The sequence below is a fragment of the Macaca mulatta genome, chromosome 7 (genome assembly GCF_049350105.2).
Source record: "Macaca mulatta isolate MMU2019108-1 chromosome 7, T2T-MMU8v2.0, whole genome shotgun sequence".
Classification (NCBI taxonomy): domain Eukaryota; kingdom Metazoa; phylum Chordata; class Mammalia; order Primates; family Cercopithecidae; genus Macaca; species Macaca mulatta.
The window spans coordinates 49,389,269-49,415,903 of record NC_133412.1 but is presented as its reverse complement, the minus strand read 5'-3'; the positions used below and the strand labels follow the sequence as shown (position 1 = coordinate 49,415,903).

At 43.5% G+C, this 26,635-nt stretch overlaps 1 protein-coding gene across 3 annotated transcripts in view; it reads right to left on the bottom strand.

The window, feature by feature from the left end:
- Nucleotides 1-370: 370 nt before the first annotated feature.
- THSD4 (thrombospondin type 1 domain containing 4) overlaps nt 371-26,635 on the bottom strand; it is a 698,888-nt gene continuing 672,623 nt past the window's right edge. For all 3 annotated transcript variants that reach the window (XM_077939655.1, XM_028851087.2, XM_001089233.5), the window contains 4 exons: nt 24,422-24,595; nt 16,702-16,881; nt 12,438-12,582; nt 371-6,416 (listed from right to left, as the gene is read on the bottom strand). In XM_077939655.1, coding sequence (XP_077795781.1) covers nt 6,274-6,416; nt 12,438-12,582; nt 16,702-16,881; nt 24,422-24,595 — 642 coding nt within the window. In that variant the 3' untranslated portion in view covers nt 371-6,273. The remainder of the gene's footprint in view (nt 6,417-12,437; nt 12,583-16,701; nt 16,882-24,421; nt 24,596-26,635) is intronic.

Below are 26,635 nucleotides of genomic sequence, written 5' to 3'. Positions count from 1 at the left end.
ATGGAGCCCCACCAAACCAGCAGAGTGGGTGGCCAACCTATTCTGCACAATGTAATTACCTGCAGGAGACTTAAAGAAACTCATGTGAGATTGCACCCTGGGCGCGGTGCACACCCTGAGGACTTCCCGTTAAGCTTCTCAGGTGAGTCTAACACAGCCTAACGCAGGACCCATGTGAGCGGGTGGGCTCGTGTTCTTTCTAAGGCGTGTCTCGTTCTCTAACTGGCCCAGCTCCACCTTAAGCACCCAAAGCCAACGTCTACAAGCCACTGACCTCTCAAGGGGCCGAGTTTTCTTTTTAGAGGGGGCTATTTGCAGGAGAACAGAACGTGAATAAGACCAGAGAAAGCAAAAACTTGTCAAAAAGGCAGATATTTCAACCGGTTTATTGTATCTTTACAATAATAAAAATAAATTAGTCACACACAAAAATAGTCATTTTTGCTGAAGAGAAAACAGACCACATTTGCTCACATAATTTGCCTTCTGCCCTTTACCTGCTTACGTAATAATTTAACACTCCAGAGGGGACATGGAGGTGATGGAATATTTAGTGGGTTCCTTGCTCCTGGCTGTGCAGTTCACAGGCCAACCATAGGCCTTGGCCCCAGAATCCCCAGCAGGGACAGTGGAGGTGTCAGGGCAGTAAATGCCACCACTTCCCTCTCAACCTCTCCCTGTCCCCGCCAGCCACCTGCCTCATCCACAGCTCTAACCAAGCCTGCCGAGCAATTGCCGTTGCCAGTCTAACAACGGGGGCAAAGCAAAGAGAAAGGGATAGCAGACACCCTCCCATTTCCTTCTCCAAATGTCTGTGGATGAGGGGAAGGCAGATTAGATGAGGAAATATAATATTTAAGATGAAAAAGTAGCAATCAGGTTCAGGTACAATGCTACCTGAATGAGTCGAAAAGCAGAGTAATTTATATTTGGCCTTCAACCTCAGGGAGCTGGACTGATGAGCATACTAAACAATTGTAACTATGGACTGAGAAAAAGACATCATCGTACAGCGACGTTCCAGGAGGCTGGGTTAGTATGATCAAATGCTTTCACACAAATGTGGATTGCATATGTAAATAAATACCTACCAGGTGCCTTTAAAATTAACACATTCTAAATAATAGAACTATTTTGGTGTAGTGACTCATTCTGCAGATAGAGTTCAGAATACATATTTCCTATAAACATCTTGTATTTACAGAGAACAAAATAATAAGTTATAACAAAGTATATCCTTCTGTCAACTGAGTCGTGGGGAAGGAGTCAAGGCAGGGGGTGTTAGCTCGTGTAGCAGGTGGCTTCCCTCTCGCAAGAGAAAGGACTGAGAAAGTTGACTGGAAGTTTTCACCCTCTTGTGGTCACTTATCCTCAGCACGATGGACACCCCCCATCATTATCTGCTGAAACGAACAGGAATGGGGGGTAGTTCAGGGTGGAGGGAGTTACTTAGCCCGTGCGAAGGTGCAGGAACCCAAGGCGAGCTGAGAAAGAGTCATGGTATCTACAGGGTCCTAGATAAGCCTTGGCTCTGCTTCCACCACGGTGAGTGACCCTGGGCAGGCAGCCCCCAATCCTGTTGCTCAGCTACTCCTCGATGCAGACGGCGGCTCTGACCAACTTGCCAGTGTTTCTCTGAGACATGAGGCCACATTCAGCTCAGGATTTCAGTCCCACAGTGGGCTCCCCATGGCTGACAGGGTGGCAAAAGTCAGAAATGGAAAGTGCGTAGCTGTGTACTTGTCTTCCCCCATCAAACAAATCACCTAAAGCTCTTCTACTTATAGACTCCCCTAAGCCCTGCGTGGGGATGGCCCTGGGCATTGTTGCCCAGCCAGATGCTTGAATCCCCTCTCCAGCATCCCTGGCAAACGGCCTCTGCTGCCACCTTCAAAGATGGGTGGGTCACCACCTACCAGAGTCCCTCCAACTTGTGAGAAGCAGGGTCTCTGCAGGAGCTAAACTCTGCCTCCCTGTAGCTTCTTGGTCCTGGTCCTAGGAGAGCTCTCCTTGTGCCCTAGTCCCTTCTCCAGCCTGAAGGTTCTCATGAAGTCCTTCCTGCTGTTTCTGAGAGTCTGCACCCTTCATCGGGATGGGGCATTGATAAACTGATGTTATAGATGATCGGTTTTCTTCTTAAAATACGGTTCCGGCAAATGCAAACAAAATGTGATGTGACCCTGACCAGTTTTCTCCTCACGCAGCCTGCATGTCTGTGGGCTTTGTTTTTGCATGGTTCCATCCCACTTTCTTGACTCACACTGAGCTTAGTCAACAGAAATTCTTGCCTCTCTCCCACCTTGTATTTACAGTTTTTCGTTTTAGTCAAAATATAGGATTTTATGTGGATTCCTGGTGAATTTTTAACATCTAAGTTTTATTCTAGTCTCCCTGATCTTTTTGGATCCAGCACGTGTCACCCAAGCCATTAGCTCTTCAACTTCATGTCATCCATACATTTTGTGAGGAAGGCATCAATATTTTCCCATCTAAACCATATTAAAATGTTTTATAATACGGCAAGGATCAAATACTAGTCTCCACCCACAAGGCTGATATAGATTATCCAGCCTGTTTTAAGGGAAGTCATGTTTCTTTTTACCACTTATATTTATGTCTTCCTCCTCATTAGAAAATTGATATTCCAACCTGAGGTGGCTATCCGAATGAAGAAACCCCCACAACATTGGTTTAGAAAGGTCCTGGTAATATCTGGACTTCTCTGTCTGCCACAAAACTTGATGAAAATACATCAAGCTTGTGTCTTCTCTTTTCTGTCCCTTTGTAAGGCCATTCTTTTTAAAGCAAAAAGAGTGTGAATGCGAAATACTTTGAGAATAAGTAGATGACACATACTCAAGAAAATAAAGGAAAAACCCTCCAAGAACTCTGGGCCAGAGAGGTAAAGGGACAGGTGGGCACAGTGCTGAGACCCCTTGTCATGTTCTAGCTCCCGGGAGGCAGGGACAGGCTGCCTTGCTCTCCCTGGGGTCCCCAACAGCTCGCAGGCCGCGGGCACAGAGCATGCCCCACAGAACTGAACTGACTCCCTCTAGGGGCTGGCTTTACATGGCTTTTTTTTTTTTTTTGGTGTTTTTTGTTTGTTTGTTGTTTCATTGTAGTATTTCTTAGGCTATCCCTTTTCTACGGAGAGAACCGCAAGTCATTGTGAGGGTGGAAAGAATCTATTGTACTAAATGTCCTTTGCCTAGGCTGCAAGAGGCACAGTTTCCTTTTTCAACGGGTGAAAGTAAAATAGCAAACTATTTTTGTTTGGACTTTGTTGACTTTTGTAAGGAAACTGTATAACAGCTTTAATTTATCTAATTTTAAAATTCAGAGCAGGAAAGGAGGCAATCTAGTACACAGGTCAAAAAAAAAAAAAAAAAGACAGTATCGAAATGTAAATTTCAATTCTGCATTACGGCCAGTTAAAGGAACACAGGAAGATCAAGAAGGAGATGACAGTGACAGAAGAAAGGAGAAGGGGAAATAATGAGCACCAAGAAAGCAGAAAGAGATAAATTTGGAGGGAGATGGCCACCGAAATCTGGGCTTTTCTTAGATCCTCTCCAAGGAAAGTCATCACTGGAAATACTCAAGGCCCTGATTATATGCACTGTGCTAGGGAGAAAGACATTCAGATGCTGAAATAAAAAACTAGGGAATTAGTAAAAATGGGATCTCTAAGACAAATAAATTGATCAAACTATCATAATAATAAACTTCCAATAATCTATAACCTCTCCAGAGATGAACTCCAAGAATAGCTCAATGGTTTGTTGAAAAGAAAAAAAAAAAAAAAGAGAGACCCCTGGTTTATGCACTTTCTCCCCCAGGGAGACATGGGGTTGATATATTGACTTCTCTTCAATCGCACAGTTGGCAGGCTGGCCATTCTCATGGAGGGTCATTCTCCTTTTAAAGAATGGTTAGGTAACCTTCAGCAGCCATAGGGCACTTTTGACATAAAGAGAAAGCCATCACTGACCCAGCCCAGCCACAAGAATTCCTGAGTTGGAAGAACCAGGGTGTTCGCCTTCCACTCAACAGAGAATTCCCTTGAAGGACAGAGAACTCCCTCACGTGTCGTGGCCCTTGCCTCTGCTGGGTGGCTTTGATGGCTAAAAGGTGTTCCTTTAACTTGGGCTAAAACAGCCTTTCTCTCTTCCACTCATTGATCTGACCCTGCCCTCCAGCAGGAAAAGAAAACTTCTTCAAATGATTGGCTTGTTAGGCAAGATCTGAGAGCAGCTGCATACAGGAACGACTCCCCTGGTGACAAGAAGCAAAACAAGTGGCGAGTGGAAAACAGCAGGCCCTGAACAGCACCGGTCAATATGCTTGGCCTCTCTGGGCTCTTTTCACTTCGTCAGTGTGGGAGCCTGGGCCTCTGCTAGGCTGCTTATCCGTAGGAGTTCCAAGAGAATCAGGAGAGATGGCGATGCTTTTGGGAAATGATGCCTGGGGCTCCCCAGAAGGGAAGCTGGGAAGCTACCCACAGAAAGGCCAAACAGAATTTCTGAAAGCCCCGGGTTAGTGGAAGCCTAATGAGCGTGTCAGGCCAGGTCACCATACTGCTTCCAAAAGCTGCAAACCATCATCACAGCAGCAGATTTGCAGCTAAAAGAGCAAATGGGGGCAACAGTTTGCTAAGAATCCAGACTTGCTTTAAAAGGGAAATATGCCCAGGACCGTAAGACAAATTTTCTGTAAGTTTACAATCTGTTTAGCTTTGCCATTTTTCTTAATGGGTAAAACCTACATATATTCCTCTTAACTGGTTTTCAAAAGATCCACCTTTCAACATACACTGCATCCTCCTTCCAGGCCTGCGGCCTCTGGGACTGGATAGTTGGGGGAAGTGAATTGGAAGAGATGGGGAGGGGCCCACAGCTCCTTGTCCCAGGCCAGCCGCATTAATGCAGATCTTGGTGCTCAAGTCTGGGGGTTGGGGGTATGGACTGTGAGTCATGGGGGAGGGGAGGAATTTGTGGCCACAGAGAGAAATTCATAAACAAGACCAGAAGGAGACTTTTTCTAACATGGCAGTGTTTTGGCTGGGACAGGTTGGCCGGACTCTCCGGGGGCATGGTGAAGAGCGTGGGGGAGGCAGCCGAGGCAGGGCAGAGCCCAGGCCGCAGAGCTGTGTGCTTCAGAAGTTGGCTCTGCGGTAGGGAAGGCTCCACGGCCAGAAAGACCCTGGCCTTCGATTCCTCGGGAGGAACAGCACTTGGCATGGAGTCAGAATTTCAGGCAATCACCTGCTTCCCCCAATGGCTTTCTTGTTTCACGGACAGTTTAACAAAGCCTGCAGAGTCCTGTAACTAGGATCTGTAACTTTGAGGGGAAGGGCAAGTAGGAACAGACATCCAAAACAACTGAGTGCTGGGATAAAGGCTTGACCAGAAAGATTTCAGGGGCCTGGGCTTTGTTTGCATTCTGGGAAACTTCTCAGCCTCTTGGTCAGAAATGAAGCCGCACCCTTCACATCTAAGGACAGGCCCCAGGCTGGTTCTTGGTAGATGACTGGGGCAGGAACTCAGCTCTTCCACTGGATGGGTGAATATACCTGGCAGGTCAGTTACCTAAGTTGAGCCTCAGTTTCCCTGTTAGTAAAATGGGGATAATGAGTCACCCCCTGCCTCTCATTCTGGGATGTTGTGAGCTGCTAAGGAGCTAGTATCTGTGAATACACCTGTTAAATAAAGCACAATATTCATGTGAGATATTTGTGTCATACGGCAGGAAAACAGTCTAATGTCTTTGAGAATGAAAACAGGCACAGCTGGGCTGAGGTCACAGAGGGATGCACGCGTGTCAGCAAGGCTTAGTGGGGCGCTGGGTTGGGGGCACTGCCTCCTTGGACTCTCCAGGGCGCTAAGTTTAGAAAGGCCAGTAGCACCAGGGACGGGGCAGCGCTCAGTCAGTGGCCCATCTGCTGACTTGAAGGTGCCAGATGGGAGCAGGGCTGAGAGCTCCATGTACTTCCCACTGCTTGGCTTTCAAAGGGCACCATTAACAGGTGCCAGGTCCAAGGAGGGGAATATCAGTACATGGTGATGCTTAGAGGACCAACTGTGGCTTTCAAACATTCTGTGTACAAAGCCCCTGGGTAGCACGGGGTGCATTCACCGGAGGCAGGGGCGGTGACTAAGTTGGTTGGCAGTGCCTGGGCCAGGCGGCCCGTGGTGGAGCAGCAGCCAGCCAGGCGCACTGCTGAAGCCCCCGGGAGGGCGGTGATGCTGCCCTGCTGATGGGGGTGCAGGGGTGTTATCTACTCCCCAGGAAGCCCGTCTGCCTGTTGGCCACACGGGTGCAGGAGGCACAGCAGGCGGTCTTGTAGTAGTTGTAAACACAGAGTCTTGCCTGGACCACCACGTTGCAGTTGTAGTACTTGTCCTTGCAGTTTTCGTCTGTAGCAGAAGAGAACAAATAGAAGACTCCCTGAGCACAAGAGGCAGCCTGGACCAGTGGGAAGAGAAAGGGCGGTGGCTGTGGCTTTAACCCCTCGCTGCTGTTTATTACCTATGTGGGGTGTGAACGTGTGCCATGGGCTCACAGGTTTTTCTCTTTCTTTTAAACATTATAAAGGAAATAGGTATAGAGAATAAGTTACTCCTCTGTGTCCTCACTTCTCTCTGATCACTTCCTCCTTCATCCTCATCACTCCAGAGGTAATCAGAAGTCCCACATTTGGCGTTTCTTATCCCCAAACATTTCTTTACACTTAAACTCTATATGATGGAGTCCCTCACCACTCTGTGACATTTAAACATAAAAAAGATACATATTATATAAACTCCTTGGCAACTTGCTCAACGTTGAATTAGTGCGATTCATTCATATTTAATGAATGCTATAAATATTTTCATTATTGAATTTTCTTGTATATATAATCCACAATTTAATCATTTTCTATGGATGGACATTTAAGTTGGACATTAATCCAACTTCTTTTTCCTAGTGCAAACAATACTTTTAAGTAGTTTTGTTACATTCTCTGCCTGGGCCTTGCTGGGTCACAAGGTATATCCAACTTTGCTAGATACGGTCAGTTTGCTCTCCAAAGTCGGTGTAACTGTTTAAGTTCCTGTATTCCTGTCAGCGGAACGGAAGGATTCTCTCTTTGCCATATGTTTTAGTTTTTGCTGAGCTAGTGAATGTGAAATGATTCCCATGTGAGGCTGAACATATCATGTATATTTGCCATTCAAGCTTCCTTTTCTGTGAATTGCTTTTCTGATCTTTTGCTCATTTTCTGATTTAGTTAACTTTAAAAAATGATGCACGAAAATTCTTTATATCTAATGGATCTGATCCTTTGTGAGTTAGGTTATATGTGCTGCAAATATCTTCTTCAGCCTGTGACTTTTCTGATCACTTTGCTTCCGGTGTTGTTTGATAAACAGAGATTTTTAATTTTAATGTAACTGATATTATGTTTTCCGTTGTGGTTTGGAATTGTTGGTTTCATTTAAAAAACCCTTTTGTATTCTGAAATAAAATATAAATTTCCCCATTCTCTTCTAAAAGTTTTAAATGTTCTTTTCACATTCATTTGACTAATCCGCCAGGAATTAGGGTTTGTGGTGTGTATGGTATGTGTAGGATGAGAGGAAGGAGTTCAGTTTTGTTGTTTTTTTCTTTGTATATGGATAAACAATTGTCTCATGACCATTTATTGAATTTTTCATCTTTTCCCCACAGATTCATAATGTGACCTCCATCATATATCATGCATCCTTTATATGTTCATTTCTGGGCTCTCGAATCTGCTCTCCTGGCTTTTTTTATCCATCCTGGTGCCAATATGCCTTGATATGTGGTAGGAAAAGTCCCTCAACATGGTTCATCAAAACAGCCTTGGCTCTTCTTGGTTCCTTGCTCTTGCTCTTCCATATAAAAATTTATTTTATTATTTCATTTTATTTTATTTTATTTTGAGACGGAGTCTCATTCTATCACCCAGGCTGGAGTGCAGTGGCTCTATCTCGGCTCACTGCAACCTCTGCCTCCGGGTCCAAGCCTTTCTTCTGGCTCAGCCTCCCTAGTAGCTGGAATTACAGGTACACGCTGCCACACTTGGCTAATTTTTTTTTTTTTTTTTTGTATTTTTAGTAGAGACAGGGTTTCACCATGTTGGCCAGGCTGGTCTCCAACTCCAGCTCAAGTCATCCACCCGCCTCGGCCTCCCAAAGTGCTGGGATTACAGGCGTGAGCCACCGTATAAACCTTAGACACAGGTTGTCAGATTTTTCTGTGAAAAACCTTGCTTAGATTTTGATTACTGTTGCTTGAATTTATAGATTACTTTGGGAAAGAACTGACAATATACTTCTCAGCTGCTTGCTTTTTAAAATATTACTAATAAATATATTTAGATAATTTTTTTGTATCATAATATCTACCATCTTCTTTTTTGGGGTGTATTTTGTCCTACGTGCTGGAACATATTTAAATAAGTCATTTCCTTCTATTTATAGAAATGTAATTGCTTCCAATTTTTTTTTTCTTTGAGAAGGAGTTTTGCTCTTGTTGCCCAGGCTGGAGCACAGTGGTGCCATCTTGGCTCGTTGCTCATGAGGCAACCTCTGCCTGCCGGGTTCAAGTGATTTTCCTGCCTCAGCCTCCTGAGTAGCTGGGACTACAGGCATGTGCCACCACACCCAGCTAATTTCATGTATTTTTAGTAGAGATGGGGTTTCACTGTGTTAGTCAGGCTGGTCTCAAGCTCCTGACCTCGTGATCTGCCCGCCTTGGCCTCCCAAAGTGCTAGGATTACAGGCGTGAACCACCATGCCTGGCGTGCTTCCAATTTTTGTAAGTTACAAGAAATTGTATAGTTCATTCATTAATTCTACACAATTCATTAAACCGATTTTTTTTTTTTCAGAGATGGGATCTTTCTGTGTTGTTCAGGTTGGGGTGCTGTGACTGTTCCTAGGGGCAACCACAGTTCGGGTTCCTGGGCTCAAGTGATCCTCCTGACTCTGCATCTTGAGTAGGTGGCACACTCGGTAAGCCCTATTCTTTGTGTGTGTGTGTATCTGTAAATTTTTGACAGCATATTTTTAGTATATATTCCTAGAAGTGAAATTATTAAGTCAAAGGTAATGAGCGCTTTGTATCTTCATAGATACTGACAAAATTCTCTCCAAAAAGATTATACCAAGTTACAAGTTGGCACTTGACTTGTTCCCCACAAGTTTACCAACACTGAACAATGTCTAATATTTTAAAAGTTTGCCAATTTTATGAAAAAACATGGACTCCCATTATTTTTAAAATTTGCATTTCTGATTACTAGTAGCTTGAGAATTTCTTCAGCCTCTTGTGGTAGATTTTTTTTTTTTTTTTGAGACAGGGTCTCACTCTGTCACCCAGGCTGGAGTGCAGTGGGTGTGATCATGGCTCACTGCAGCCTCGACTTACTGGGCTCAGGTGATTCTCCCACCTCAGCCTCCCAAGTAGCTGGGACTACAGGCATGCACCACCACACCCGGCTAATTTTTATAATTTTTGTAGAGAAGGATTTCACCACGTTGCTCAGGCTGGTCTCAAACTCCTGGCCCAAGTGATCCACCGGTTTCAGCTTCCCAAAGTGCTGGGACTACAGGTATAAGCCACTGCACCTGACCTTGTGGTGGGTTTGTTCATTTCCTTTATCCTTTACAAAACTGGACCATTTTTCTTTTTTAAAAATTGAGTGAGTTCTGTCTATATTGGGGATTTAATTTTCTGTCTACTTGAGTGACATTTATTTGATTTTAAGATGCTATCAATTGTAGGATGATTTATTAACGTCACTCTGGGGTAAGATGAAAGATTATATGCAGATTTCAAAAAGCTGACAACAGCACACACGTACCCGTGTACTCAGGTATTATTTTCTTCTTCAGCATCGTCATCAAAATGTGCACCTGAGCCTTTACCTTCAGAGCCTACACAGATTCTTGCTCTCAGCAGCCCTCCGGGATATGCCGGAGTGTGCGTCATCACTCTGGCTTGTGGCCTGGACATCTTCAGTAACTTTGGCGTTGACAGGTATAATTTTGAGGCACATCAAAGAATACCAAGGCTTTGTGTACATCTTCTGTTTTGTCAGTCTCATAGTTTCCCTTTTTTCTCTAGTTGGATTTTATATAATTAGAAGCTAGACAATTCCCCCCGCGTGAAAAGACACCATAGACAAACATAGAAGACAAAAACAGTGGCAACACATTTTGTAGCACATTATATTAGTTAGAAGCCTTTGACAAAGTGAGGCAGCTGAGTGACAGCCCTTCAGAGTATATGATTTGCTTATGCCAATCATTCCTGGCTTTGAGAATTACACAATCAATTCCAAGGACCTGGTGATTTTGACGGTCTTTAGTTATATTATCTGGCCTGAGACAAACAGGAAACTTTATGTGTATAACATTTTTTTCTTTCTTTCTTTCTTTTTTTTTTTTTTTTTGAGACATGGTCTCACTCTGTCTCCTAGGCTGGAGTGCAGTGGTGTGATTGCACCTCACTGCAGCCTTGACCTCCTGGGCTCAAGTGATCCTCCTACCTCAGCTTCCCAATTAGCTGGGACCACGGGCGTGCACTACCATGCCCAGCTAACTTTTAAGCATTTTTTCTTGAGATGCAGTCCCACTATGTTTCCCAGGCTGGTCTTGAACTCCTGGGCTTAAGCAATCCTCCCATCTTGGCCTCCCAAAATGCTGGGATTGTGAGCCATTGCATCCAGTCCAAGATACTTTCTTCTAGCATTTTTACAGACTGTTTTCTCTGTTACAGTCTTTAATCCATTAGACATTTATATATCTTATATTTTTAAAGGGATCTTCAGTGTGGTCTCAATACAATGGAAGTCTCCTCTCCCCACTTACTTATCATTCTCCCTTTATCAAACTTAACTTCCCTTTATAAAGGAGTCTGTTTCAGAATTCTGCATTATAACATTGGTATATGGTATGCCTATATCATATATTAGGTTTGTGCAGCTTTGAAAATAATGGCAAAAACCACAATTACTTTTGCACCAACCTAATAGTTTTCGTTTCTGTAGCTTTATAATATGTTCCAATATATGGCACATACAGCTCCCCTTGGGAACCTTCTTTTATTATCTTTATAGTATTGAGTGTTCCCATTCAGGAACATGTTAATGTTTCTATCTATTCACATTTCCCTTTATATTCGATAGCAAGGCTTTCTTAATTATTTATTTTTTCTATATAGATCTTATAAACTTGTTAATTTTCTTCTTATGGAATTTATGGCTTTTTGGTAGCTACTGGGAATGGTCATCCCTATAACTTTAGTCATGTGTCATTGATGGGACATAGGAAGCTTTTGATTATAAAGCATCTATGCCGTCATTGACACATCCTCCCTGGGATAGGAAGGATGTTAGGTCAGTATACTAAAACCTTCAATTTGGTCCACAGCAGGAGGAATCTACCCCATGAAAGCTTATTGATATATTAATACATTTCCTTTGATGTTATTGTGAAGACAGAAAAGTAAATACGTTCTTAGGAGACTGTGAAGAAGCCTACTGAAGGGGCTCGGTGCACCTCCATCCTGGAACCAGCGCTGACTACACCTGGGGGTGCATTCTGAGTAGATTTCAGATGGGGCTTTAGGGCATCCAATATGCCTCTGGAGATGCATCTTCACCCACCTCACACTTCCTATCTGCCCAATCTATGTGCGAGGTGCCTTCTTTGGTTTTCTGGGTGTACTTGCGCTCCCCTGCTGGGATGGGCACCTTCCTCGTGAACCGCAGCCCGTGAGAGGGCCTCACCTCCCTAACACTCTCCAATGCTTTCCTCCAGGGAACTGGCCCCTATTTCAAGGGTGCAGGTTGGGGTCTTCTGAATTGCAAGACTGCTGTTCTTTGCAGGACTCTGACCATTGTGCGGCCTAGATCTTCCTGCTGTCACTCCCCTTCCTTGAGTCTGGTCACTGCATCTCTCTGGACTCAGCTTGCACTATGCCCCTCTGAGAGATGGTCAGACCCTCCATCACTGTCTCTACCAATTCTTGGTCTCCTCCCCTTCCTCCTTTTTCTGCCAACTCCCTGCTAAGTTCCCAGAATCTCCCCACATGGTCCAGCCTACACTGGTTTGCACCTACAATTAAAAGTTGACATTTTACTACTTTGACCTTAAGGATGATAGAGCCAAATCTTTGAAGGCATTACCATTTTAATCAATCCACACTGAAGTGTATCTCTTGGTGGGTGGCTTAGACAGCCATCCACGCTATGAATGATCATCTTAAACTATGAAACTTATACCAAAAGCACCTTGACCCTCTGAACGCCACGATTGTGTGCAAAGTCACAGAAAGCCTAGGAGAGGCTTGTTATTGTCACACCAGAGAATTTGACAAGCTTAAAAAACACAAACCTTTCCCCCACAATTGAAATCTCTACTTACCAACTTCAGGGACACAGTCCTGAGGGTTACAAGATTCTCTCTCCTCTGGTTTCAACTGAGGGTCACAGAGGTTACTTAGAGTCATGTCATCTGACAGACACCGCACTTCCCGGACCCGAAAGCCACCCTGGCAGCTCTTGGAACACTGCATGGGAACAAAGGGAAAAGGTCAGATTTTTGGGCAGACTAATAGCTCAGTACACTGGATAAAGACAACACTGGAAAATCTCAAACATTTCCAAAAGGAGATAGAATATGAAAACAAACTCCCATGTACTTATCAATCAGCTTCAACAATCAACAACTCAGGCCAGGTGTGTCCCATCCATATCCCCAGCCCTCCTGCTCCTCCCACTATTTTGAAGCAAATCTAGACATCTGATCACTCTTCCATATAATTCAGGCTGCAGCTCTAAAAGACAAGAACTCTTAACAATTACCACAATATCATTATTCTACCTAGAAATTACAATACTTTCTTATTCTCTTCAATATAGACTCACTGTTCCTACTTTCACTTATCTTGTGAATCCTATAGATTTTTTTTATTTTTATTTTTTGAGATGGAGTCTTGCTCTGTCACCCAGGCTGGAGTGCAGTGGCACGATCTCAGCTCACTGCAACCTCCGCCTCCCAGGTTCAAGCGATTCTCCTGCCTCAGCACCCCCAGTAGCTGGGATTACAGGCATGTGCCACCACGCCTGGCTAATTTTTGTATTTTTAGTAGAGATGGGGTTTCGCCATGTTGCCCAGGCTGGTCTCAAGCTCTGGACTTCAGGTGATTCACCTGCCTTAGCCTCCCAAAGTGCTGGGATTACAGGCGTGAGCCAATGCGACCAGCCAAGATTTTTTAATACAGATTTTTTTTCCTTTAAAAATCAAGATCTGCATCAGGTCTGCAAGTTGCAGTTGGTCAATATGTCTTGGACTCTTTCAATCCATAGGTTTCTCTTCCAGTGTCTTTTTCCTCCTTGCACTTAAAAAGCTTTTGGTTGCAGTGGGGTGGGGTGGAACTGAGTCATTTGTTCTGAGGTTTCCCATAGTCTGGATTTTGCTGACTGTGCTCCCATGATGTAGTTCGTGTTCCTCTATGCTCTATATTTCCTGAACACTGGAAGCTGGACCTAAAAGAGGCCTTAATAGGTGCAGGGTATTTGTGTGTGTGTGTGTGTGTGTGTGTGACTACTTCCCCAGGGGCTGCCTCTCTTTTGGAGATGTTAGTGGCCACTGATGTGCAATGCTCAGATCCATTAGTTTACTGGGGGTTGGAATTCTAATTCTAATTCTATCATTTTGCCTTTTATTAGCTGGAAATCTTTCATAAAGAATCCTTCCCTCAGCACCTTTACTCTTTGGTTACCCAGTGGTATGTTGTTGAAGAAATAGAGTATAAACACTTGAATCTTTCCCTTCATTTACCGGTTTTCATAATAGTAAGTTGGTTCCCTAACATCCTATAATGATGACCTATTAGTTTTTGAAAGTATTATAAACTTATTGTAAATGGATGGATTTAAACACATATAATGTGTTTCATCCAATCTGTGGTATTCTTCTTCTTACCGATGCTCACTGGCTCACAGGAGCCTCTACAAGTTGGCTCTGGGATGCTTTGGACATGAGCTCCGGTGTGTTTACGAACTTCCTTGCTGTCTGCTAGGAAAGGATATCCCAATCTAACTTACATATATGCTGCCTCAGGTCTGGAAGCAGCCACCCCTCTGAATCTCTAGGTTGGTCACTGATTCTAGACTCTTTCAGTGGGTGAAATTAGAAGAGTTTTAGAAAGATAACTTAATTTCTAAGTTTATACTGACACTTCCAATTCAAATTAAGGACAACAGGCTTTTTATTGAGGCCTTAAGTCGTACAATATCTATCTTGTATCTATATCTACTTTCTCCTAAGTTGAACATCCTACTTCTCAAGGATATTGGGGCTAAAGAAATTATACTATCATCTAATTACTCATTTACCTTCTCACACATTATATGCCCAATCATCATATCCAGTACAATACTATCACCAAGAATAGGATAATTGCAAACAGTGTGAACATTTTTCTGCAGTAATTTTTTTAGGGATAGAATGTCAAACTACTATGTATTAAAGTTACTTGCAATAGTGCTGATGCCACCAACTGGAAACATATTTAGATTAATTTGTTTCATTGTATTTTCAGTTCTGGGGGATTGCTTTTTAAAAATTTAATTTTCCTTTATAATTATCTAAAATATTTACTTAATTCCAAACTCAAATTTGTAAAACAAGTTACATTCAAAGAAGTCTAGCTTTCATCAGTCTTTGCTATTATAGTAACCATTGACTTCATATTTTCTAAATTTGCATCTAAAAATTTCCCTTTTTGTGGCATACAGACCTATCAGTTTTGACAAATTCATACAGTTGTGTATCTCGATTGCAAACAAGACATGAAATCGTTTCATTGCAGACAAAAAGTTCCCGTGCTGCCCAGATTGCACAGATGTGGTCAGTCCATCCTCCAGCAGGCACTGATTTGGCCTCTGTCTCTGTAGCTTCTCCTTTTACAGAATATTACATAGATGGACTCACACAACATGTAGTTTTTGGAACCTGGCTTTTTTTTACTTAACAAAATGCACTGGAAGTTCATCTATATTTTTGTTGCTGAGTTTTTGGTTCCACTGTGTGGATGCACCATGGTTTGTCCGTTCACCTGTTGACGGACATTTGGGTTGTTTCCAGCAGGTGTTTTTGGAATTTGTCTCCTTCGACTTGGCTCTTTGTAGACTCTCCAAATTAGATGACAAAAGAAAACTGCGATCTATTATTGTATCCTCAAGCCTTGGTCAACATCAAAATAACTAAATTCCACTTCCCAGAAGTTGACAGAACACCTTTTCAACCCAGCTTCTTCGTTCCCATCTGCCTCTGAGGTGTGGTTTGCTACACAGCCAAATGGCTGTTATCACTGGAGCAGACAGACACTTTTGAAAATGGAATTCTCAACTTTTATTCATATATTTTCTAAGCAAAATTCCCTTTTATCACCCTTGGATCATTGTGAGAAAGGCTCTGGCCCCCCTACTCTGGGCTCACTACAGCCTCTGCTTGAAGATCTTCAGTGATGAGAAGCAGAGTGACCTTCGCCCACTTCCCACCCTGACCCACAGAACTGTGCCAGTGGTCGCCTGGGATGGGGCCGTCAGGAGGTTTTTCTGGTCACCTGCAATGATGGTGAGGAGGTTTTCTGTTTTAGGAAGTTTCTTGAAAATGTACTCTTCAACTTGAAAAACATGAATCTTATCACTATATCCATCCTTTCCCCTTTCATTTCTTAATGACTTATTTCTGTATTTATCAATCTCTCTCTTTCTTCACTTACACACTATTTCCCTCCTTACAAAAAGGATTTCAAATGACTTGAAAAAGACTTAGAGGGTCACAAGATTTTTAAAAAGTGAGAAAACTAGGACTAAAGGAAGATAAAAGTAGGAAAAAGAAAGCAAAGCCACGGGAATATTAGCACACAAAATCCACTTTGCAGGATCTGGTATACTCTCTCTTTGAGGTGAGGCATAATTTTGGCTTTGAGCTTCCTTGTAGCCAGTTCAAACAGAAAACAGAATCAGTCCCACAATCCATAATCCAAAATGTCTACAGGATTTTTAAAAACTGTACACACACACACACACACACACACACACACACGTAGTAATTAAAAAAAAAAATTTTTTTAGAGACGGGTTCTTGCTAGTTGCCCTGGCTGGTTTCAAACTCCTAGCCTCAAATGATCTTCCCAACTTGGCCTCCCAAAGGTGGTTCATTACAGGCGTGAACCACCACGCCTGGCATCAGATGTAGTACTTTTAACAACACCCTTGAATCCTCAATCCTCTACGGCAGCATTGCTCAAAATGCAGTCTAAAGACAACTCCATCCAACACACCTTAGGAACTTGCTAAAAATGCCAATCCTCGGCCAGGGTTGGCCCAGAGTTGGTCTTGTCAAACAAGATCCCCAGATCTCACACCGAAGTGTAAGAGTCACTGTTTCTACAATTTAGAAACCAAGATCATCTAGGTCTCAGGCCTCACCCACCAAGGGGAGTACCTCCACCAAGGGTGGCTCACGGGGTACCCCAGCAGCCACCACCTAAGCTAGATTGCTGTAGGGAATCTCTTTCAGGGCTGAACCCAGTGCCTGGCCCAGAGGGGTCTATAGGAATTCAGATGGGGGACAGTGTGCCAATGCAACCCCCATCAAGGGCACCATGACTTACCATGCTCCATTCGGTGCTAAACCATTTGGCTCCGCAAGGCTTGAGGTGGCAGGATTGCTGGCTGGGGGGTTTTTCCAGGAAAGAACATTCAGAGGGGTCCAACACTTCAAAGGTGTCTGCATTCTTTCTAACACAAATCACCTCCCTCTGTTGTGTCCCACTCCCACACTCGATGGAACACTGCAGAAAGAAGCAGAGAAAGATGAGCGTCACATGATGGAAAGGGGGCGGCAGCTACTGTCCATCAAGGGATGCTTATGATGGGCACCGTGAATTCTACCACCAACTCTGGGAGGAAGAACCCATGAGATCTTGGAAATGTTTCTGGAGGAGAAGTGGCATATGGATTGCAATTTCCTAACAGTTCTGTCTCCAAATGCAGACTAGGTGCCCTGATTGTCATACCTGGAGGATGCTGGTCACTAAGATCTTATTGTCTTCTGTGCTGAGAGGGAAATAGTTTACCATAAACTCTCCTGCAGGAACACACCAGCCAGGTCATTTGGTTGTTTCTGTCCCGTAGACTCTGACACTTCTCACAGGAGGTAAGACAATGAACTGACATTCTTATCTGTTATTTTCTTAGGAGGTGGATACTGTGACTGAATGAACTCCTAGACTCTGCACACCTGTGAACACCCAAAGCTGAGAAGACCTAAGGCTTGGGAAAATGTACCCTATGGTCAACCCTCCCGTTCCAACAGGGCAGCCAGCGGGAACTGTAACAGAGCCCAATCCTCTTGTTTCCTAATGTGGTGCTGAAATTTGCAACACGGAGTAGTGACCCCACAAAGAAGCCAGGCAATTCCATATGTTGGTGCATCTCATTCGTTTATGGAAATAAAATGCATATAACTGTTTGCTCATAAATTATCCCATTTAGTATCTATTACTTTGCAAAAGGTTTTTTTTTTTTTTGCTCATGTTTGGTTTACTCAATACTTTTGTTTTTTGAGACAAGGTCTCACTCTGTCACCCAGGCTGGAGTGCAGTGGTGTGATCATGGCTCACTGCAGCCTCAACCTCCTGAGCTCAAGTGGTCCTCTCACCTCAACCTCCAGAGTCGCTGGGACCACAGGTGTGCACCATCTTGCCTAGTTCTTTTTTTTTTTTTTTTTGAGACAGGATCTCACTCTGTCACCAAGGCTGGAGTGCAGTGGAGTGATCTTGGCTCACTGCAACCTCCACTTCCCAGACTCAAGTGATCGTCCCACCTCAGCCTCCAGAGTAGCTGGGAATACAGGCACATGTCACCATGCCTGGCTAATTTTTATATTTTTTGTAGAGATGGGGTTTTTCCATGTTGCCCAGGCTGGTCTTGAACTCCTGAACCCAAACGATCTGCCTGCCTTGGCCTCTCAAAGTGCTGGGATTACAGGCATGAGCCACCACACCAGGCCTCGCCTGACTAACTAAAAAAAATTTTTTTGGCCGGGCGCGGTGGCTCAAGCCTGTAATCCCAGCACTTTGGGAGGCCGAGACGGGCGGATCACGAGGTCAGGAGATCGAGACCATCCTGGCTAACACGGTGAAACCCCGTCTCTACTAAAAAATACAAAAAACTAGCCGGGCGAGGTGGCGGGCGCCTGTAGTCCCAGCTACTTGGGAGGCTGAGGCCGGAGAATGGCGTGAACCCGGGAGGCGGAGCTTGCAGTGATCTGAGATCCGGCCACTGCACTCCAGCCTGGGTAACAGAGCAAGACTCCGTCTCAAAAAAAAAAAAAAAAAAAATGTTTTTTTAGAGACAGGGGCTGGGCACGGCAGCTCACTCCTATAATCCTAGCACTTTGGGAGGCCAGGGTGGTTGAATCACCTGGGGTCAGGAGGCAGAGGCAAGATAATTGCTGGAACCTGGGAGGCAGAGGTTGCAGTGAGCCAAGGTTGTGCCACTGCACTCTAGCATGGGTGACAGAGCAAGATTCCGTCTCAAAAAAAAAAAAAATTGTTTTTAGAGATGGGGTCTCATTATGTTGCCCAGGCTGGTTCTTGAACTCCTGGCCTCAACCACTCCTCCTGCCTTGGCCTCCCATCATTCTGGGATTACAGGCGTGAGCCACTGTACCCAGCCTCTTAATACTTTTTGATTTAAAGTTGTAAAGCTGTGGTCTGTGTGCTTTTATCGACTTTAAAGAATCTACTACCTTTATAAGAAGCCTGCAACAATGTCTGCAGTTCAAACTCTAAATATTAGCTTTGCTGTCCATAGGCAGCCACACAATCAAATAAAAACAGGGAGAAAGAAAAACCCCTATCTATGGAAAAAAAATCACAAAACCCCCAAATCAAACAAATGATGAATTAGTCACACAGGGCATGAATTAGCAGAGGCCATCAGTTTCTGCTTTGTCTATGCCTTCTTTTTTGCCATCTTCGTAGCATTCAAAAAACTGTAAGTTTTTTTATTTAAAAAAAATATATATTTTTTGGGATGGAATCTTGCTCTGTTGCCCAGGCTAGAGTGCCGTGGTGCGATCTTGGCTCACTGCAACCTCTGCCTCCCAGGTTCAAGCCTCAGCCTCCTAAGTAGTTGGGGCTACAGGTGCGAGCCCCCATGCCTGGCTAATTTTTGTATTTTTAGTAGAGACAGGGTTTCGTCATATTGGCCAGGGTGGTCTTGAACTCCTGACCTCCGGTGATCTGCCTGCCTTGGCCTCCCAAAGGGCTGGGATTACAGGCATGAGCCGCCGTAACCAGCCAAAAAAACCCCAAAAACTGTAAGATTTCCTACTCTTCCTACTTTCCTATTTTCCTCCATGTTAGTTTATGATTTGGAGTGTATTTGTGTCTTGGCCTTTTCTTTTTCTATACACGTCCTTTTCCCTTTCTATTCATGTCTTGTCCTTTTCTCAAGTGCTGCAGGCATTGGAAGAACTGAAGAGCCACAAACTGCAGCAGGCAAAGGTCTGGCCTCTCCCGCAGGAGGAATGAGGATGGGGCAGGGATGGGCGGCAGGGGTGGAACACTAGGCCGAAGTCAGGAGACATGGAAACTAGAGTCTAGACAGCGTCGCTAAATAGTTCTGTGTCTCTGGCCAAGACATTGCCCTTTCCCAGGTTGCTGTGGTCTTATCTGTAAAGCGAAAGTGAGGGGTTTGGAAACATGATCTGAAAGAACCCTCAATGCTATGAGATCCTACATCTGTACTAAGTGTGTGGCAGAACAGAAGACTGCACACTTTGATCAAAACCTGTCATTATCTTCTGCTATTTTTGGCAAGTCCTTGAAGAGATTGTGTACTTAAGGGAGAATGAGCACATCTCAGTCTTCTCTTACTGTAAATGCTCAGAAATGGCAGAATATGTGTGTCTGGAAAGTGAGTGAATGTATTTATGTGTATCTGTATCTGTGTATGTGTGTGTACTCGCGCATGAGACAGCATTTGAAGACAAGAAAGGGCAATCAGCCTTGGTGGACCAGAAATTATGGGGAATCTTTGAATACTGAAAGATAGATGAGATCAAATTGAAGAAGGAAACTATAGTCCAAATGTACACAAAGGAGGAGTTCTAGCAAAGATCATGTGCTTCATTCTGTATTGGTGGTAGATGGAGATCAGGATGGAGGTCTCAGGACAATGAGTGATTAGCTGAGTTACTGGCCAAGAGCAGCCAGGGTGGCCTGACTGTGCCAAGGAAGAGGAAGCAGTGAGTCATCTGCCAGAAGCATTCGTGTCAAAGTGCAAAATGAAGTCATTTTCAGGTATTCAAGGGCTCAAAAACCTTACCACTTACAAATCCTATCTGAAAGACTTTCTGGGTTATAGTCTTTAGCAAAATAAAAAGAACCAGGAAGAAGACATAGGATATAAAAGGAGGTGCTGGCAAAGACACCAATAAAAGCTGTTATTACTAATGGATGCCAGGTGTCTTTTAGGGACGATAACAATGTGTTGGAATTGGTTGTACAACTTTGTGAATTTACTAAAAACCAATGAATTGTATATTTTTAAAGGTTATGGTATGTGAATTATATTTCAATAAAAAAGAATCTTTGAGGGGAAAGGAGAAAGCTATTTTAAAATTTAAATCTATATTTTCTATAAAATTAACATTAATCTGGAGCTAGATACAGATAATATCAACATCTTTTTGGAGATATTGTAGATCGAGAGAGAGAGTGGAGGTAAATAAAAGGGGAAAGCTTCTATTTTCTTTTAGGAGAGATGTGGTTTCTGATAACTTGACACTAATGGATACATAAAAGTTAAAATTCTGTGCTAAAAATTTGAATGTTATCACAGAAGATATACCACTAGAAGATTTATGACTTCCAAAATGTTGGAGGGGAAAAATGGAATTAAGAAAACCTGACTAGTAACAAACATGTTGAAAGGAAAGAGGAAAGAAGCAAGAAAGCATGACAACAGAAAACACAAAATAAGATGGTAGCGAAAAGTCCAAACATGTAAGTGATTACAATAAATATAAATGGTTAAAATTTAACTCTTAAAACACAGAGGTCTATAGGTTGGGTAAAAATAAAGACAAAAATAGTCCTCCATATGAAAGACATACCTTAAAAATACATAAAAAGTTTGAAAATTAAGAAATTGATGAAGATGTATCAGGTGAAAATAAAAAATGAGAAACAAGATGGAGTAATTCAAATAGTACACAAAATATAATCCACAGAGAAAAGCATACATGACACAAAGTAATATCTAATAGGGATAAATGCTTTCAGTGAGAAGTGATGGCAATTATGCATGTTTCTGTACCTAAAGAATTCCTGCAGTTGCACTTTGGTGGATCATTGATTCGTGAAAAGATGAGAATAAAAATATCTACTGCAATAAATGCAATCAATAAATGCAATCCAGACCCAGAGGCAGACAAAATGGCTGCTCCTGAAGACTAGAAACTGTGACAGATCTCAGAACTAAGACAGTCTAAAGTTGCAGTAAACTCAGAATTGATAGAGAAGAAAGGAAATAATTCTGGGCATAAATAATAGACTTGGTAGACTCTTATGAGTAAGAGTTGGGCTACTGTGCCACCAGAGTAGAAAAAGACTCCCAGCCGGGCGCGGTGGCTCAAGCCTGTAATCCCAGCACTTTGGGAGGCCGAGGCGGGTGGATCACGAGGTCAGGAGATCGAGACCATCCTGGCTAACTCGGTGAAACCCCGTCTCTACTAAAAATACAAAAAATTAGCCGGGCGAGGTGGCGGGCGCCTGTGGTCCCAGCTACTCGGGAGGCTGAGGCAGGAGAATGGCGTAAACCCGGCAGGCGGAGCTTGCAGTGAGCTGAGATCTGGCCACTGCACTCCAGCCTGGGCGACACAGCGAGACCCCGTCTCAAAAAAAAAAAAAACAAAAAAACAGAAAAAGACTCCCTAAGCTTGATATACTCCTAGTTTCCAGGGATCTGGGAAGCAGCAGAAATGGAATATATGCCTTTCTTGGTAGAGTCAGAAAGACTCTAAGGCCAGAAACTCCTTAGTCTCTGTCTCTCCGTGGACTTATGTCTCATTCTCTCAGACTGGCTTTTTGCACAAGCCTCAGTAGGGCCACTGCCAGAACTTGAGCTCACAACCTCCTAGTGAGTCTCTTCCCTAAAACACAAATGAAAAGTCCCCGGGAAGGATTCTGTTTGGCTCAGCTTGGGTCACATGTCCACCTGTTGGGTCACATGTCTACCCCTGGACTAATCACTGTGACCAGGTTGGTGGGGTATTCGAAATGCCAACTTTAATTCAACCCATATGGTTGGAAGGAACATTTATTTTTATATTCTGAAGTCAGTTAATGTTTAAAACTTACCTTTCAAGAAATAAGCATGCTCTTATTTAATTTTCTTTGGGGAGTCAAATTCCTAGGGCAGGGAGTTTCTATCAGGCCCTGATATCCTTATAAATCCAGAACCAAAACCTTGGCCACATTAAATTGTATCTTGACCCTTTTGGACAACAGGGCAACCAATCCTTTGTTTCTAATCTTAGCAGAAATAAAGGTTGTCTTTGCCAGTGTTCATACCACTCTTAGTTCTTTGAGCTTATGTATAAGTCAATAGGAGGCCACAAGAAAAAAGGCCCTGAATCCTGCTCCCTTCTCTTCTAAGAATGGTAGACATATGAGTTCAATTGTACTGCTTATTTCACATGTGTGACTATAATGATCTGATATGATTTCACACATCTATGGATATTTGGTATAATTGGTGTCCCATATGTAGTCACTGCTGAATTATCTTTGGGGTTTAGGTCCTATGTATTTTACTACCAGTAATGAGATAGCAATTGCTGGCAGAAAAAATAAACATAGAGCAATGGGAACTAATATTTATTAGGTATTTCTCATATCCCAAGCAATAGATAACTCTCTTTATGTATAGCATCTTACGAAAACCTCATAACAACCTTAGGAGGTTGGTATTATTATCTTCATATTCAGATGAGGAAACAGGCTCAGATAGGTTAAATCACTCACCTAGAGCCAGAAAACTAATGAGAAGTCAAGCTGGGATCAGTTAGCAAATGTGTCTAACTTTGATATTCACCAGAGTAGCACTGGAAGTACTTGAATTCTTTCTGAATTCTCTATATTTTAAGAAACATTAAAGGGAATTTTGAAAAGAAAAACATTTCCCTATGCTTTTTGCATAAAAACCCTATGTTGAAGTGGGAGAGATGATAGCGTTTGGATATCTTCACATTCTATTTCTCACTTGCCATTACGCCATATGCATTTTCACATCCTCCTAACAATCACTGTCATTGTCACCTTATATTTTACTGAGTTATGATATGCCATAATATCTGTAACCATCCTGCTGTCATGAACATCTCTGCTGAAAAACTTTTTTTTTTCTGTTGTTAATTATTTCCTTAAAATGCAACCCCAGGAGTGGGGTGACTGGGTTAAGGCAAATGAACATTTTTATGGTTCTTGACTTTTATTGCCAAATTGCTTTCCAAAGGGCTTGTATCAGTTTACAAGGACAAGGCAGCACATTTTTTTCCAAGGTCAGTTTTTAAAGCTACTTAAAAGAAATAAAATTCTATATGGAGCCAGAGGTCTTGATAATGTGTAAATCATGATCATAAGCCAAACAGTCCTTGGAGAACTAGCCAGCCCTGGGAGCCAAATGCTAAGTGGCCCAAGAACTCCAATACTGATGGTAATCAAGACAAGGCAGTCATTTCCACATTTTCTTCGTGGGGTTCACGTTCAATTTTGGAAGAGTGAGGGAAAATGTAATTCTTCAATTATTAAAGTATTCAGTATTATTTATTCTTCATAATTAACAATTCCAACTTTTAAAATTTCTGCTTCTGACACTGTCAGAAACGGAAAAAGCTGGCTTTATTAACAGGAATAATAATAGCAGCAGCCAGCATTTCTTGTGTGTCAGGCACTGTGCTACATACTTTTTGTACATAATTTCATTTCTTCTAAAAATAACCTCATAAGGTACCATCATTGCCAGCATTTTATAGATGAGGAAAGCATGCTAGGCCATAAGCTCCCTGAGGGCAGGGATATTTGTGTTGCTCACTGATGTAGCCTAAGTACTTAGATGAGCACACAGTAGGTGCTCAATGAATACTGTTGACCGACTGAGGCTCCAGAAATATAAATAGCTTCTCCAGGGTCACAGGTAGACAGTGGCACAGCTGGGATTCAAAGTTGGGACACCTGACACAAAGTCCTGGTTCCTAATCCCTCTGGTATGCTGCCTTTTGCCTGGCACAGGCAGACGTACCCCGTTCTGGCCACTCACCTGACTCCAGCTCCCGGCAAACCACTCCACCTTGCCTGTGCAGGGTCCGTTGTCACATGGGGTGGCCTCTGCCGGCCGGTTGTTCCCACAGCCCTCCAGGGGCAGGCTGCTGACATGGTTGGTCATGCACACCACCGAGCGTGTCCGCACTCCGGCCCCACACTCCGCTGAGCACTGTGAGACAGGGGAAGGGCACATTAGTGGGGAGGCCCTGGCAGCTGCTGAAGCCACTTTCAAATGATGGAAAGGAGGATGGAATGCTTCATTTTCCTGCCATCTGTTTCCCCTAGAAATATCTGACAGCTTCTCGTGCATAGCCTACTCCATTACGAGATATCAGTATGACAACTCCCTGTCTTAGATTTTCTGGGTTGGGCTTCATTCCAAATTCCAAATATCCAATCTCGCCACTGCAATTAATACACTTATACTTGTTAGACTATCCTTCCCAGCTTTTGCTTTCAAAAATATATTCAGCTTGGCTGGGTATGGTGGCTCACGCCTGTAGTACCAGAGCTTTGGGAGGCTGAAGTGGGAGGATTGCCTGAGCTCAGGAATTTGAGACCAGCCTGGATAGCACAGTAAGACTGTCTCTACAAAAATTCAAAAAATTGGCCAGGAGCAGTAGGTGTGCACCTACTGTAGTCCCAACTACTCAGGAGGCTGAGGCAGGAGGATCGCTTGAGCCCAGGAGTTTGAGGCTACACTGAGCTATGACTGCACCACTGCACTCCAGCCTGGGCAACAGAGTGAGAAGACCCTGCCTCTAAAAATAAAAATAAAAATAAAAATATATTCAGCTGAAGAAGAATGAGTACATGAAAACCTGGGCACATTTCTACCTGCTAGTAGCCAAGTCTGGGCTGGGAAAAGAGGGGGACTTGAATCTGTCACCTCAATATTGCTGCCTGATAGTAAGGTAAATTGTTCTAGTCCCTGAAGGCCACAGCTATGAGAGGATTGGGAAACAGCTTGGTATAGAGGGAGAGCTTGGATTTGGAACTAGGTGCATCAGTGTTGATATCCTCACTAGCTATGCGGCCTGGAGCAAGTGACCCAGCCCCTCCTACCTTTGGCATGCTCATCTAGACAACTGGCATAGAAACACATTTCTGGCAGGGCTATGGAGACTGTATAATATGCTTTGCAGGCAGGGGGTGCTCAATAAATGGTATAAGGGGCTTCAACTCCTACATTCCCACTCCAAGATAGAGAAACAAAGCCTCATAGGGATAAAATCTTCACTTACAGCCAAATAACTATTAGTGATTTTTCTACTACAATCACACAGTTCTCTCCTAGGAGACAGTGAAAGCATTCCTGAGTCACAGCCCAAAGCTCTTAGAGCATTTTCCATCTGTCTCGGCATACTTTGGAATGTGCCCTTATTTTGGTTCTCATCTTATCTTGTCTTTTCTTTTTTTCAAGACACGGTCTCGCTTTGTCACCCAGATAGGATTGCATCACCCAGGTGGCGTGATATCAGCTCACTGCAGTCTCGACCTCTTGGGGTCAAGCGATCCTCCCACCTCAGCCTCCTGAGTAGCTCCAGGTGCTCACCACCACGTCCAGCTAATTTTTGTATTTTTTGTAGAGATGGGATTTTGTCACGTTGCCCAGGCTGGTCTCGAACTTCTGAGCACAAGATCTGCCTGCCTCGGCCTCCCAAAGTGCTGGGATTGCAGGCGTGTGCCACCACACCTAAACTTCATCTTATCTTTTCAAACATTTTTTGGGCATCCTCAGCTGGGTGTCCTACGGGTACCTTGAATCCAGCATGTACACCTTCGCCACTGTTACCATTCCTCCTCTTTTCTGATTTGCTTTCAAGTTTCTACCTGGATTTGAAAGTTGACTGTTCTCCTACCCTCTTGCTTCCAACATCTAGACAATCATTAGGTCTCACAGACTCTAGTTCTGCCACATTTCTCTAATCCGTCTTGTCCCTTTCCACCCATGGTTCCCAGTACAGTTTACTTTCTTACCCTGGACTGTGGCTGTAGCTTCGTGCTCAACCTCACCAGCTTTTCCAATGCATTGGGTTGCCAGGTGTTGAGAACTCCATGCTAAAAATTCCCTCTGAAGTCATCCCATTCCTAACAGAAGTCACATATGGACTTCCCAACTAGCATTAAGGGTTTTCTATACTATGGCCCTAATTGACCCAATTCTTCTAGACTAATTTCCCATTATCCTATCCCACATACCTCCTGC